Genomic DNA, 15136 nt, shown 5'->3' with positions numbered 1-15136 from the left:
TCCGCGACGGGAGAGGCCACAACAGTGAGAGGCCCGCGTACTGCAAAAAAAAAAAAAAAAAAAAAAAAAAAACCTATAAAACTCCTAGGAAAAAAAACCCTGGGGAAACACTTCATGACTTTAGATTTGGCAATGATTTCTTGGATATGACACCAAAAGCTCAGGCAACAAAAGTGAAAATAGACAATATCAAACTTAAAAACTTCTACACAGCAAAGGAAACAATCATCAGAGTGAAAAGAGAATCAACAGAATGGGAGAAAATGCACACTGCATCTTATAAGGGATTAATAGCCAAAATATATAAAGAGGGACTTCCCTGGTGGGCCAGTGGTTAAGAATCCGTCTTGCAATGCAGGGGACACAGGTTCGATCTCTGGTCAGGGAACTAAGCCCCACATGCCATGGGGCAACTAAGCCCGCACGCTGAAACTACTAAGCCCACACACTCTGGAGCCCGCGTGCCACAGCTAAAGAGCCCGCGCGCTGCAACTACAGAGCCCACGTGCCACAACTACAGACTCCACGCACTCTGGAGCCCGCGCGCCACAACTAGAGAGCCCATGTGCTGCAACTAATGAACCTGTGCTCTCTGGAGCGCACACGCCACAATCAGAGAAAAGCCCATGCACCACAATGAGGAATCTTCGTGCCCAATGAAAGATCCCGCATGCTGCAACTAAGACCAGACCCAGACTCAGCTACATAAACAACATATATATATGTGTGTGTGTATATATGTGTGTGTATATATATATGTGTGTGTATATACATATATATAGAACCTCTTCAATTCAACAATAAAGCAATCCAATTAAAAAATGGGCAAAGTACTTGAATAGACATTTTTCCAAAGATATACAAATGACCAACATACACAAAAAGAGCTAACTCAACATCACTAATTATTAAGGAAGCAAATAAAAACCTCATTTAGCTATCTCCTCACACATTACAATGGCCACTATTTTTAAAAAAACAGAAAATAACAAGTGTTGACAAGGATGTGGAGAAATTGCAACCTCTGTGCACTTTTATTAGGAATGGGAAATGGTACAGCTGCTATGGAGAAAACTATGGAAGTTCCTCAGAAAACTAAAAATAGAATAATCATATGATCCAGCAATCCCACTTCTGTGTATATATATCTGAAAGAATTGAAAACAGAACCTTGAAGAGATATTTGTACACTCCTGTGTTCATTACAGCATTATTCACAACAGCTAAGAGGTGGAAGCATCCCAAATGATCATTAATGGGTAAACAGGTAAAGAAAATATGGTATATACATACAATGGAATACTACTAAACCTTAACAAAGAAGGAAATCCTGTCATATGCTACAAAACAGATGAACCTTGAGGACACTGTGCTAACTAAAATAAGCCAGTCACAAAATGACGATTTCTGCATGATTCTACTTCTGTGAGGTATTTACACTTATCAAACTCTTAGAAACAGAAAGTAGAATGGTAGTTGTCAGATGCTGGGATAAGGGGGAAGAGGAGAACTGTTCAATGGACGCAAAGTTTTAGTTTTGAACAAAAAACTATATTCCAATCACAGTGTATATGTATTCAGCAAAAAAACACCTTTGGCAAAAGGTTATATACTGTTAAAATGTCCTTATATAGGCTGCCTCTTTTGCTTGTGTGCTGTTTGCAATTCTGATGTAATTTTCTAAGAAGTAAATTATGTTTATACAAAAAAAATCCACAGGGGAGAAAAAAATAGACTCCTACTTCATATTATCAGAAAAATCAAATCCAGGTGAATTATAAGATCTAAATGGAAAAAGCAAAACAATAAACTTTCTAAAAGAGAAAACAGAAGAATGCCTCCATAACCTTCATGTAATATTTTTTTAACATCTTTATTAGAGTATAATTGCTTTACAATGGTGTGTTAGTTTCTGCTTTAAAACAAAGTGAATCAGTTATACATATACGTATGTCCCCATATCTCTTCCCTCTTGCATCTCCCTCCCTCCCACCCTCCCTATCCCACCCCTCTAGGTGGCCACAAAGCATCAAGCTGATTTCCCTGTGCTATGCAGCTGAAGAAAAGATTTTTTGAGCAGGATGCAGAAAGCACTAACAATAAAGGAAAAGACCAATACATTAGACAACACTGAGAACTTCTGTTCATCACAAGACACCATCAGGAGGGTGAAAATACAACCACACAGTGGAAGAGATAGCTTCATATACAGAAGAAATAAGAAATTCCTATAAATCAACAATAATAATGAAATAAAATGGACAACACAATAGAAAGATTAGGAAAGAAGTCTGAATAGGCACTTGACAAGACAGTACATCCAAACAACCAATAAACATATGAAGAGATGCTCAACCTCAGAAGTATCAACAGAAAAAGGCATTTTAAACCACAAGAACCTGTCAAAATTAGAGATTAACAATACCAATTGTTGGCAAAGATGAGGAGCAATAGGAATTCTTATATGCCATTGGTGGGAACGAAAGCTGTTACACTTTGGAAAACTGTTTGGCACTATCTCTAAAATAAACAAATACGTACCCTGTGACCGAACAAGTTTACTTCTAAACATAAATATACTGAAAGTCATGTAAAGGAATGTTCTCCAAACTGGAAATCAAATTTAACATTTTCATCAACAGCAGAACAGATCAATCAGCTGTGGTTTATTCACACGATGGAATACTAAAAAGCAATGAAAATGAACACATTATACTTGTACCCAACATGGATGAATTTCACAAATGTAAGATAAGATTTTGTTCAGCAAAAGACATCAAATTCAAAAACAAAAAGAAAGACCATTTAATGGTAACTTCATATATATAATGTTCAAAAACAGAAAAACTAAGGTGGTTAGAAAAATGAGGTGTTGGGGGCTTCACTGGTGGCGCAGTGGTTGAGAGTCCGCCTGCCGATGCAGGGGACATGGGTTCGTGGGAAGATGCCACATGCCATGGAGCAGCTGGGCCTGTAAGCAATGGCAGCTGAGCCTGCACGTCCGGAGCCTGTGCTCCACAACGGGAGAGGCCACAACAGTGAGAGGCCCGCGTACCACAAAAAAAAAAAAAAAAAAAAAAAAATGAGGCGTTAGAAGTCAGGATAAAGGGGCTTCTGGGAAACTTCATGCCTTATATTTCTTTTTCTTTTTTAAAATATTTATTTATTTATTTATTTATTGGTTGGTGGGTTGGTTGGTTGGTGGGTTGCACCAGGTCTTAGTTGCAGTAGGCGGACTCCCTGCTTGCAGCTCCAGGGCTCCTTAGTTGCAGCAGGTAGCCTCTTTAGTTGCAGCATGTGGGCTCCTTAGTTGTGGCATATGAACTCTCAGTTGCAGCATGCATGTGAGATCTAGCTCCCTGACCAGGGACTGAACCCAGGCCCCCTGCATTGGGAGCACGGAGTCTTATCCACTGCACCACCAGGGAAGTCCCAATGCCTTATATTTCTTGATCTTTGTGGTTGTTATATGTACAGATTCACTTTGTGAAACTTTACTGAGCTATATACTTAGTGTTTATGTACTTTACCTACATGTTTTATACATCAATGGAAAAAAGCAAGTTTAATGGTAGATAGAGTAAGAAGGTCTTAACATGTATCTCATCAGAATTCCAGAATAAAAGAATACAGAGAGGAGGCTAGGAGATCTGCCTCAGATACCTGGCACAAAACAAATATTAAAATATTTGCTTCCTAAGAAATGGGCTTTCAGATAGTGTTCCTCAGACAACACTAAGGCAAGGGAAAGAACCTCAATTTAGCTGAATTAAAAGGTCAAGGAAGTAAAACTTCAGGTGGAGGAACCAAGATGGCGGAGTAGAAGGACGTGCTCTCACTCCCTCTTGCGAGAAAATCAGAATCACAGCTAGCTGCTGGACAAACATTGACAGGAAGACACTGGAACACACCAAAAAATATACTCCACATACAAAGACAAAGGAGAACCCACAATGAGATGGTAGGAGGGGTGCAATCAGAGTAAAATCAAATCTCATAACTGTTGGGTGGGTGACTCAGACTGGAGGACACTTATATCATAGAAGTCCACCCACGTGAGTGAAGGTTCTGAGCCCGACGTCAGACTTCCCAACCTGTGGGTCCAGCAATGGGGGGGAGCAATTCCTAGAGAATCAGACTTTGAAGCCTAGTGGGAATTGATTGCAGGACTTTGACAGGACTGGGGGAAACAGAGACCCCAAACTTGGAGGGCACACACAAAGTACTATGCACATCGGGACCCAAGGGAAGGAGCAGTGACCCCAGGGGAGACTGAACCAGACCTGCCTGCTAGTGTTGGAGGGTCTCCTGCAGAGGCGGCGGGTGGCTGTGGCTACCGTGGGGACAAGGTCACTTGTCTAGCAGCAGAAGTTCTGGGAATTACTCCTTGGCGTGAGCCCTCCCAGAGTCTGTCATTAGCCCCACCAAAGAGCCCAGGTAGGCTCCAGTGTTGGGTTGCCTCAGGCCAAACAACCCACAGGGAGGGAACCCAGCCCCACCTATCAGCAGTCAAGCAGATTAAAGTTTTACTGAGCTCTGCCCACTGGAGCAACAGTCAGCTCTACCCACCACCAGTCCCTCCCATAAGGAAACTTACGCAAGGCGCTTAGATAGCCTCAACCACCAGAGGGCAGACAGCAGAAGCAAGAAGAACTACAATACTGCAGCCTGTGGAACAAAAACCACATTCACAAAAAGATAGACAAGATGAAAAGGCAGAGGGCTATGTAGCAGATGAAAGAACAAGATAAAACCCCAGAAAAACAACTAAATGAAGTGGAGATAGGCAATCTTCCACAAAAACAATTCAGAATAATGATAGTGAAGATGATCCAGGACCTCGGAAAAAGAATGGAGGCAAAGATCGAGAATATGCAAGAAATCTTTAACAAAGACATAGAAGAATGAAAGAACAAACAAACAGAGATAAACAGTACAATAACTGAAATGAAAACTACACTAGAAGGAATCAAGAGCAGAATAACTGAGGCAGAAGAATGGTAAGTGACCTGGAAGACAGAAAGGTGGAATTCACTGCTGCAGAACAGAATAAAGAAAAAAGAATGAAAAGAAATGAAGACAGCCTTAGAGACCTTTGGGACAACATTAAATGCAACAACATTCACATTATATGGGTGCCAGAAGGACAAGAGAGAGAGAAAGGACCAGAGAAAATATTTGAAGAGATTATAGTCGAAAACTTCCCTAACATGGGAAAGGAAATAGCCACCGAAGTCCAGGAAGCGCAGCAAGTCCCAAACAGGAAAAACCCAAGGAGAAGCACACTGAGACACATAGTAATCAAATTGGCAAAAATTAAAAACAAAGAAAAATTACTAAAATCAGCAAGGGAAAAACAACAAATAACATACAAGGGAACACCCATAAGGTTAACAGCTGATTTCTCAGCAGAAACCCTACAAGCCAGAAGGGAGTGTCATAACATACTTAAAGTGATGAAAGGGAAAAACCTACAACCAAGATAACTCTACCCGGCAAGGATCTCATTCAGATTCAATGGAGAAATCAAAAGCTTTATAGACAAGCAAAAGCTAACAGAATTCAGCACCACCAAACCAGCTCTACAACAAATGCTAAAGGAACTTCTCTAAGTGGGAAACACAAAAGAAGAAAAGGACCTACAAAAACAAACCCAAAACAATTAAGAAAATGGGCAAAGGAACATACATATCGATAATTACCTTAAACGTGAATGGATTAAATACTCCAACCAAAAGACACATGGTTGCTGAATGGATACAAAAACAAGACCCATATATATGCTGTCTACAAGAGACCCACTTCAGACCTAGGGACACATACAGACTGAAAGTGAGGGGATGGAAAAAGATATTCCATGGCAATGGAAATCAAAAGAAAGCTGGAGTAGCTATACTCATATCAGATAAAATAGACTTTAAAATAAAGAATGTTACAAGAGACAAGAAGGACACGACATAATGATCAAGGGATCAATCCAAGAAGAAAATATAACAATTATAAATATATATACACCCAACATAGGAGAACCTCAATACATAAGGCAACTGCTAACAGCTATAAAAGAGGAAATCGACAGTAACACAGTAATACTGGGGGACTTTAACACCTCACTCACACCAATGGACAGATCATCCAAAATGAAAATAAATAAGGCAACAGAAGCTTTAAATGACACAATAGAACAGATACATTTAATTGATATCTATAGGACATTCCATCCATAAACAGCAGATTACACTTTCTTCTCCAGCACACATGGAACATTCTCCAGGATAGATCACATCTTGGGTCACAAAACAGCCTCAGTAAATTTAAGAAAATTGAAAACATATCAAGCATCTTTTCTGACCACAATGCTATGAGACTAGAAATGAAATACAGGGAAAAAACGTAAAAAACACAAACACATTCAGGCTAAACAATACGTTAATAAATAACCAAGAGATCACTGAAGGAATCAAAGAGGAAATCAAAAAATACCTAGAGACAAATGACAATGAAAATACGATGATCCAAAACCTATGGGATGCAGCAAAAGCAGTTCTAAGAGGGAAGTTTACAGCTATACAAGCCTACCTCAAGAAACAAGAAAAATCTCAAGTAAACAATCTAACCTTACACCTAAAGGAATCAGAAGAGAAAGAAGAACAAACAAAACCCAAAGTTAGCAGAAGGAAAGAAATCATCAAGATCAGAGCAGAAATAAATGAAATAGAAATAAAGAACACAATAGCAAAGATCAATAAAACTAAAAGCTGGTTCTTTGACAAGATAAACAAAATTGATAAACCATTAGCCAGACTCATCAAGAAAAAGAGGGAGAGGACTCAAATCAATAAAATTAGAAATGAAAAAGGAGAAGTTACAACAGACACCGCAGAAATACAAAGCATCCTAAGAGACTTCTACAACAACTCTATGCCAATAAAATGGACAACCTGGAAGAAATGGACAAATTCTTAGAAAGGTATAACCTTCCAAGACTGAACCAGGAAGAAACAGAAAATATGAACAGACCAATCACAAGGAATGAAATTGAAACTGTGATTAAAAATCTTCCAACAAACAAAAGTCCAGGACAACATGGCTTCACAGGTAAATGCTATCGAACATTTAGAGAAGAGCTAACATCCATCCTTCTCAAACTCTTCCAAAACATTGCGGAGGAAGGAACACTCCCAAACTCATTCTACGAGGCCACCATTACCCTGATACCAAAATCAGACAAAGATACTACAAAAAAAGAAAATTACAGACAAATATCACTGATGAATATAGATGCAAAAATCTTCAACAAAATACTAGCCAACAGGATCCAACAACACATTAAAAGGATCATACACCATGATCAAGTGGGATTTATCCCAGGGATGCAAGGATTCTTCAATATATGCAAATCAATCAATGTGATACACCATATTAACAAACTGAAGAACAAAAATCATATGATCATCTCAATAGTTGTAGAAAAAGCTTTTGACAAAATTCAACACCCATTTATGATAAAAACTCTCCAGAAAGTGGGCACAGAGGGAATCTACCTCAACATAATAAAGGCCATATACAACAAATCCACAGCCAACATCATTCTCAATGGTGAAAAACTGAAAGCATTTCCTCTAAGATCAGGTAACAGACAAGGATGTCCACTCTCACCACTATTATTCAACATAGTTTTGGAAGTCCTAGCCACGGCAACCAGAGAAGAGAAAGAAATAAAAGGAATACAAATTGGAAAAGAAGAAGTCAAACTGTCACTGTTTGCACATGACATGATACTATACATAGAGAATCCTAAAAATGCCACAAGAAAACTACAAGAGCTAATCAATGAATTCGGTAAAGTTGCAGGATACAAAATGAATGCACAGAAATCTCTTGCATTCCTATACACTAATGATGAAAAATCTGAAAGAGAAATTATGGAAACACTCCCATTTACCACTGCAACAAAAAGAATAAAATACCTAGGAATAAACCTACCTATGGAGACAAAAGACCTGTATGCAGAAAACTGTAAGACACTAAAGAAAGAAATCAAAGATGATACCAACAGATGGAGAGATATACCATATTCTTGGATTGGAAGAATCAATACTGTGAAAATGACTATACTACCCAAAGCAATCTACAGATTGAATGCAATCCCCATCAAATTACCAATGGCATTTTTTACAGAACTAGAGCAAATCATCTCAAAATTTGTATAGAGACACAAAAGACCCCGAATAGCCAAAGCAGTCTTGAGGGAAAAAAACGGAGCTGGAGGAATTAGACTCCCTGACTTCAGACTATACTACAAAGCTACAGTCAGCAAGACAATATGGTACTGGCACAAAAAACAGAAACATCGATCAATGGAACAAGATAGAAAGCCCAGAGATAAACCCACGCACGTATGGTCAACTAACCTATGACAACGGAGGCAAGGATACATAATGGAGAAAAGACAGTCTCTTCAATAAGTGGTGCTGGGGAAAGTGGACAGCAACATGTAAAAGAATGAAATTAGAACACTCCCTAACACCATACACAAAAATAAACTCAAAATAGATTCGAGACCTAAATGTAAGATCGGACACTACAAAACTTAGAGGAAAACATAGGAAGAACACTCTTTGATATAAATCACAGCAAGATCTTTTTTGATCCACCTCCTAGATTAATGGAAATAAAAACAAAAATAAAGAAATGGGACCTAATGAAACTTCGAAGATTTGCACAGCAAAGGAAACCATAAACAAGATGAAAAGACAACCCTCAGAATGGGAGAAAATATTTGCAAATGAATCAGCAGACAAAGGATTAACCTCCAAAATATATAAACAGCTCATGCAGCTCAATATTAAAGAAACAATCAACCCAATCCAAAAATGGGCAGAAGACCTAAATAGACATTTCTCCAAAAAAGACATACAGATGGCCAAGAAGCACATGGAAAGCTGCTCAACATCACTAATTATTAGAGAAATGTAAATCAAAACTGCAATGAGGTATCACCTCACACCAGTTAGAATGGGCATCATCAGAAAATCTACAAACAACAAATGCTGGAGAGGGTGTGGAGAAAAGAGAACCTTCTTGCACTGCTAGTGGGAATGTAAACTGATACAGCCACTATGGAGAACAGTATGGAGGTTCCTTAAAAAACTAAAACTAGAATTACCATATGATCCAGCAATCCCACTACTGGGCATATACCCAGTGAAAACCATAATTCAAAAAAACACATGCACCCCAATGTTCATTGCAGCACTATTTACAACAGTCAGGTAATGGAAGCAACCTAAATGCCCATCGACAGACAAATGGATAAAGAAGATGTGGTACATATATACAATGAAATATTACTCAGCCATAAAAAGGAACGAAATTGAGTCATTTGTTGAGACATGGATGGATCTAGATACTGTCGTACAGAGTGAAGTAAGTCAGAAAGAGAAAAACAAATATCGTATATTAACGCATGTATGTAGAACCTAGAAAAATGATACAGATGACCCAGTTTGCAGGGCAGAAGTTGAGACACAGATGTAGAGAACAAACGTATGGACACCAAGGGGGGAAAACCACGGTGGGGTGGGGATGGTGGTGTGCTGAATTGGGCAGTTGTGATTGCCATGTATACCCTGATGTGTATAAAACTGATGACTAATAAGAACCTGCAGTATAAACAAACAAACAAACAAAAAACAACTAATACTAAACTTTCTTTGGGTTATTTGTATGGAAATATGTTAATATAAATGTTTCAGGCATTACATGAAATTTCTAAAAATCTTATATGTCCTGGTATAATGTTATAAGTCATAATTCTAGTTATTACTTTAAAATGTGTATCTCAGAAATAACTAAATTTCCTTGTCAATTGCATTATTATGAACTTTCATCAAATCTTTAACCGTGGTCAATTTTAAGTCTTTTGTCATTCACAGACAGTTCTGGGTGTACTCTGATGCTTTTGCAAAAATGTTCCTATAAAAGGGTTTCATCTTCAAGGAATTCATGCAAAAGACTCTGACAAGTACAGCTCTCTGGTAACTGACTATACTGCTGAACTGAGTGAATAAGCATTTTCAGAACTCTAATAGAAAACTGATGAATTCATAAAAGTGCTAACAAAACATCAAGATTAAAAAAAATTAATTACATGGGACTGAGTGAACTGATGAGGATGATTATAAATTTTGTGACTTTCTGTTTGAATAAAAAAAGAAAAAAATCTCACAAGGACTCAGAGGCAAAAAATATACAAATCAATGTTCACTGCAAAGTAAAGGAGCTGTTACAGTGGAGGATTACTGGGCTGAATGTCAATATTATGACATAGTATGATGTGTTTCGTGTTTGGTAATTGCAATCATTGTTGCTTTTGTTGTGGTCATGTATTTACAATGCTTGGTGTCAGTTTATTTATCTCTTGTAAAAATAAAATACAGTGTGTGTGTGTGTGTGTGTGTGTGGATTAATTAATCAATCAATCCATTAAAAAATAAAAAAATAAAAGGTAAAGGACGAAAAAAAATACAGAGAATGGTAGAGAATAACCAAAGACTTACTAACTACAAATTTCCCTCATTTTTCAAGATTCCAGTTTCTAAGATCAAGAACATAAATAAATTCCATGTATGGAAAATAAAAAGCAAATCCATACCTTGATACACTTGTGACATTGAAATAAAAACAGTGAAGAAAAACAGAATTACCTTCAGTCAAGGAAGAGAGATAAGTTAACTCCAAAGGAACCACAATTAGACTGACTTCTCAATTTCAACAGTAAGGGCAAAATACAGTGGAATATCACCTGTAACAAAATAACTGTCAAACTATAACTGTGTATCTAGTAAAACTACCTTTGAAGAACTGACATGAAAAAGATATTTTCTGGAAAAGGATGAAAAGGGAAGAAGTGAATAAAAGAAAGAAAAGGAAAATAGGAAACTAAAACTGTTTTAGATCAACAAACTCTCACCTAAATGAACTGGTAAAGACTGTACTTGACCAGGTACAAAATGACCCCCACATAGAAAATCTGTAACAGAAGAGCCAAAGGTATTGGTAAGTATGTCGGTAAATCTAAACAAACACTAACTAATAAAACAATGATAATATTTTAATTCTTGAGGGGAAAAACAGAATATAACTACATTCTGAACAATATAAAACTTATATCTATATAAAATTAGACAAGGGATGAAGAGATTATAATGTGCTAAGGTGCACATTCAGGAGAAGGGCAAAGTTATTTATTGACTTTATACTTTGTTAATTACTCTTGTAAAACATCAATGTCCATCTTCCTTGCAAATAGCGGAAACAAAATGGGCCAAATGCAAAACCTTCAAGCAACTCAAAATGAAGGCAAAAAGAGGAGGGGGAAATTAATAGGGGAAAATTTTTTCTAATAGAAAACTTATAATAAGACATATAAATAGATCCAAATATATCAGCACTCACAATAAACAAATTGACTGAAATCTCCAGTTAAAAGCCAAATTTGTGAGAAATGGATAAGAAAAAAAATCCAGCTATAGAACACTATTTTTATAAGTACACATCATAAAATAAGGGTACAGAAGAACTGAAATTCAAGTAATGGAAAAAGATATACCAGGCTAAAAGAATATGGGAAAACAATGAATCATCTGATACAAAGAAATGAAATGACAAAATTATAAAAGAGCGTTCTGAAGAGTAAGCAATTTTTCTGAACCAAAGCAGTATAATTGAGTCTCAGATTCATTTCACCTCATTTAATTCAGTTTAGGGCTTGAGTTTATTAATATCCTTTAGGAATCGGATTCTTTTGTCTACTGTACTAGCGTCCCTTCTGACCTGAACATTTGATAAGCATGCCGGTAGTGACTCTATGCAAAACAGTGAGAAAGTGGTTACGAAGTTAAAGCCTAGTATAGAGCCCTACAGCTTAAAGTATAGTTGCTCAAGGGATTACAAACCCCATTACTATTACTCACATCTTATTCTTTAATTTTATTCACAAGCCTATCAAGATACATTTTCTCAAATTCTGAAATCTAGATATTGTCAATAATATCTTTACCTATTTACACATGAATGTGTACATACACACAAATCTTCACATATGTACATACACATATCTATCTACACATATATACACACTTATACAAAACAAACACACATATGTCATATAGATAAATCACAGTAATACTGTACCTCATAGGTAGTTCCATAATGGCACGTAAATTGGCATTGCCTGTTGGTTTCTGCATCTTGCTCAACATTGGTATAAAATATTACTCCATCTCCAGAGCAGGATACAATCTGCTTATCATTTGTGCATGGTAAGAATTTTGCACTAAATATATTTGCTCGGTGCCCTGAACGAATTGTTGTCAAAACCTAAAACACAGGGAGGAAGTAGTTCTTAGTAATTTATTAGTTCCTAAAAAGAAACATTCAAATTCAATATAATCACAGCCAGGAATAAATTCTCATTAACATTATCATCTCAAATGGAAAAATACCATTTGATTCCAAACTATTATAATTAGAAAAAAAAGAAATCAGAATCTCACATATTTTCTTTATTTCCCTCTGAGATGTAAAGAAGATTAAGTATCAACAGGAATAGTGCTGAAACTGAGTCCCCCTAAAACTGAGTTCCTCTGCAGAGTTTATGATTAATCTGTCTATCCAAATTTTATTCCCTGTCTCGTCCAACACCTGTTCCTCTCATGACTGAGGAGAATCAAAGAAAACGGGGGACTGAAACTGAAAGCAGGACCCTGTGGGGCTGTCCCAGGCATAAAAGCCTTTCAATGTCCCTTGTTTCTTGTTTGCAGGAAGAAGGCTTTTAGCCTCCTAGGCCTTCCCTGAGTTCCAAAGGGCAGATTAAACAGTTACTAATTAGGAGACTGAGAAAATGCAGAAACAGCAAAGGGAACTGGTCCTGGTTCTCTGCAGGAAGGAGAAGGGATTGTGCATAACAATTTGATACATATCTTTGAGTTCCTCTATAGGAACTAAGCCCCTCCCACCCAGGCGGAGGATGGTAAGTTCAGGCTGGGCACAAGCATGTGGACCCCAGACTGACTGGAGATTCCTAGAACACCACCCTGTTACTTCACCACCAGCCAACCAGAGGAGGGTTACACACCCAGCAGCCCTCCCCCCGATTTCTGCCTATAAAAATTTCTTCCCTGAAACCCATGGGGAGTTTGGGTCTTTTGAGCAGGAGTCACCTGTTCTCTTTGCATGGCCCTTGCAATAAACCTTTCTCTGCTCCAAACTCTGACATTTACGTTTGTTTGGCCTCATTGTGCATCAGGCACACAAACTTGGGTTCAACAACAGTGCCTTGAAAATTAAATATACATATTTCCACCTACTTGGTGTATCTGACTCATTCATAAACCCTCAGTAAATATAAAAAGACTATCTTGTTTGATTTTTGAAACTGTTTACTAGATGATTATTAAGTTATTCCCTTTAAGGATGAAGAAATAAAAGTAAACTGAATTTAAATGAATCATAAAGTAATGAAATGGTACAGATGAGGATACAGCAGAACTTCCTACCTCTAACTCCTTAATAATTTAAAAGACCAGAATTCCTGCGACAGAAATACAGCTTAAAATAAACATTTTAATATTTGTAACATACACTGCAGGTAAAAGACCAAATCCCCCGACAGTGTCTAAAAATTGAGAGGGGGAAAAAAACCCAACAAAACCTGATTTTTTAAAAAATGGGCAAAAGATCTGAAGAGATAGTCCAAAGACATACAAATGGCCCTTAAAAATGTGAAAAAGCATCTAAGTTTATTCATAAAGGAAATGCAAATTGAAACTACATTGAGATTACTAATTCCCACTTTTCAGATTGGCCAAAATTCAGAAGCTTGACAACATACTGCATAAGTGAGCATGGCGGCGGGGGGGGGGGGGGGGGGGGGCGGGGACACCAGGCTCTTTAAACAATTCTGGTGGGATTACTAAATGGTACAAGACCAATGGAGAGGAATTTAGCAGCACCTCACAAAACCACATATGCGTTAACCCTTTGATCAGACAAGTCTATCTCTAAGAATTTACGCTGACGATACACCTCCAATAATACCAAAAAAAAAAGTACCAAGTTACTTACTGAGTTATTTATAATAGCAAAACACAGGAGACTGGATGAATAAATTATGGTACATCCCCACAACGTATTATATACAATGGGAATTTAATGCAATGGGAATATCTGGTGTGCTATTTTTTTAAAAAAGTGTTCAAAATAAGGGAATATGTCAAAACACGGACACAAGGTTGCTTTAGTTCACTTTAAATGTCTTACTGAACAAAACTAACACAACACTGTAAAGCAACTATACTCCAATAAAATGTTTTAAATAAATAAATAAATAAAAGAACAACCAAAAATGTCTTACTGAACAAACTGGGGCAATTCAAGCATCAATAAGAATATCAGTGATAGATTATAATTTATTGAATAAAAATAAAAATCTATAATCCCACAGTAATTTTTTCAAAAAGGTGGCAAAGACAGAGGAAATGCTCTTATTCACAGAATAATGTCAATTAATAAATGTAGAAGGAATGACAGAATTAAAAATCACTATTGATAACCACATTATAACAACTGATTAAGGTAAGAATCAATGAATATTGAAACCACTGTATGAAAGATTGCTATGAAAGAGAATATTCACACAGTCCCAACACACTACTCCCCAGTAGCTTATAATCACAAAGGGTAAATGTACCTACACAATGGAAAGATCAAACTTAACATCACCAATTAGGGGACAAATTAATATCATGTACTACAATATCACCCATGGAGAATTCCTAGCAAAAATGTTTAATGTTAATCTACTCATGAACAAACAATCAGACAAATCCAAATGGAGGGACATTCTATAAAATAACTTGACTGATATGTCAATATAACAATAAAACAACATATGAATGTCATGAAAGACCAAAAAGTTGAATGAACTGTTCTGAAGGAGACAAAGGAAATATGACAAATAAATGAAATATGTGGTGCTGGATTGGGGACTGGATTGAAGGAGGCATGGCAGTGACAAAGTTACTGAAATGGGAAAATTTGAACATGGACTATATATGTATATATGTGCAGG

The 15136-nt window shown here is 37.0% G+C and overlaps 1 protein-coding gene across 8 annotated transcripts in view; it reads right to left on the bottom strand.

Moving 5' to 3' along the window:
• Positions 1-15136, bottom strand: part of DCAF6 (DDB1 and CUL4 associated factor 6) — a 172678-nt gene that overhangs the window by 113164 nt on the left and 44378 nt on the right. For all 8 annotated transcript variants that reach the window (XM_081226466.1, XM_081226467.1, XM_081226468.1 and 5 more), the window contains exon 4: positions 12199-12384. In XM_081226466.1, the coding sequence (XP_081082592.1) occupies positions 12199-12384 (186 nt within the window). The remainder of the gene's footprint in view (positions 1-12198; positions 12385-15136) is intronic.

This window comes from Mesoplodon bidens (genome assembly GCF_964165515.1).
Source record: "Mesoplodon bidens genome assembly, chromosome: 2".
In the NCBI taxonomy this organism is placed as follows: Eukaryota; Metazoa; Chordata; class Mammalia; order Artiodactyla; family Ziphiidae; genus Mesoplodon; species Mesoplodon bidens.
Note: the sequence above shows the minus strand (reverse complement) of the source record. Positions and strands in the feature narration are given on the sequence as shown.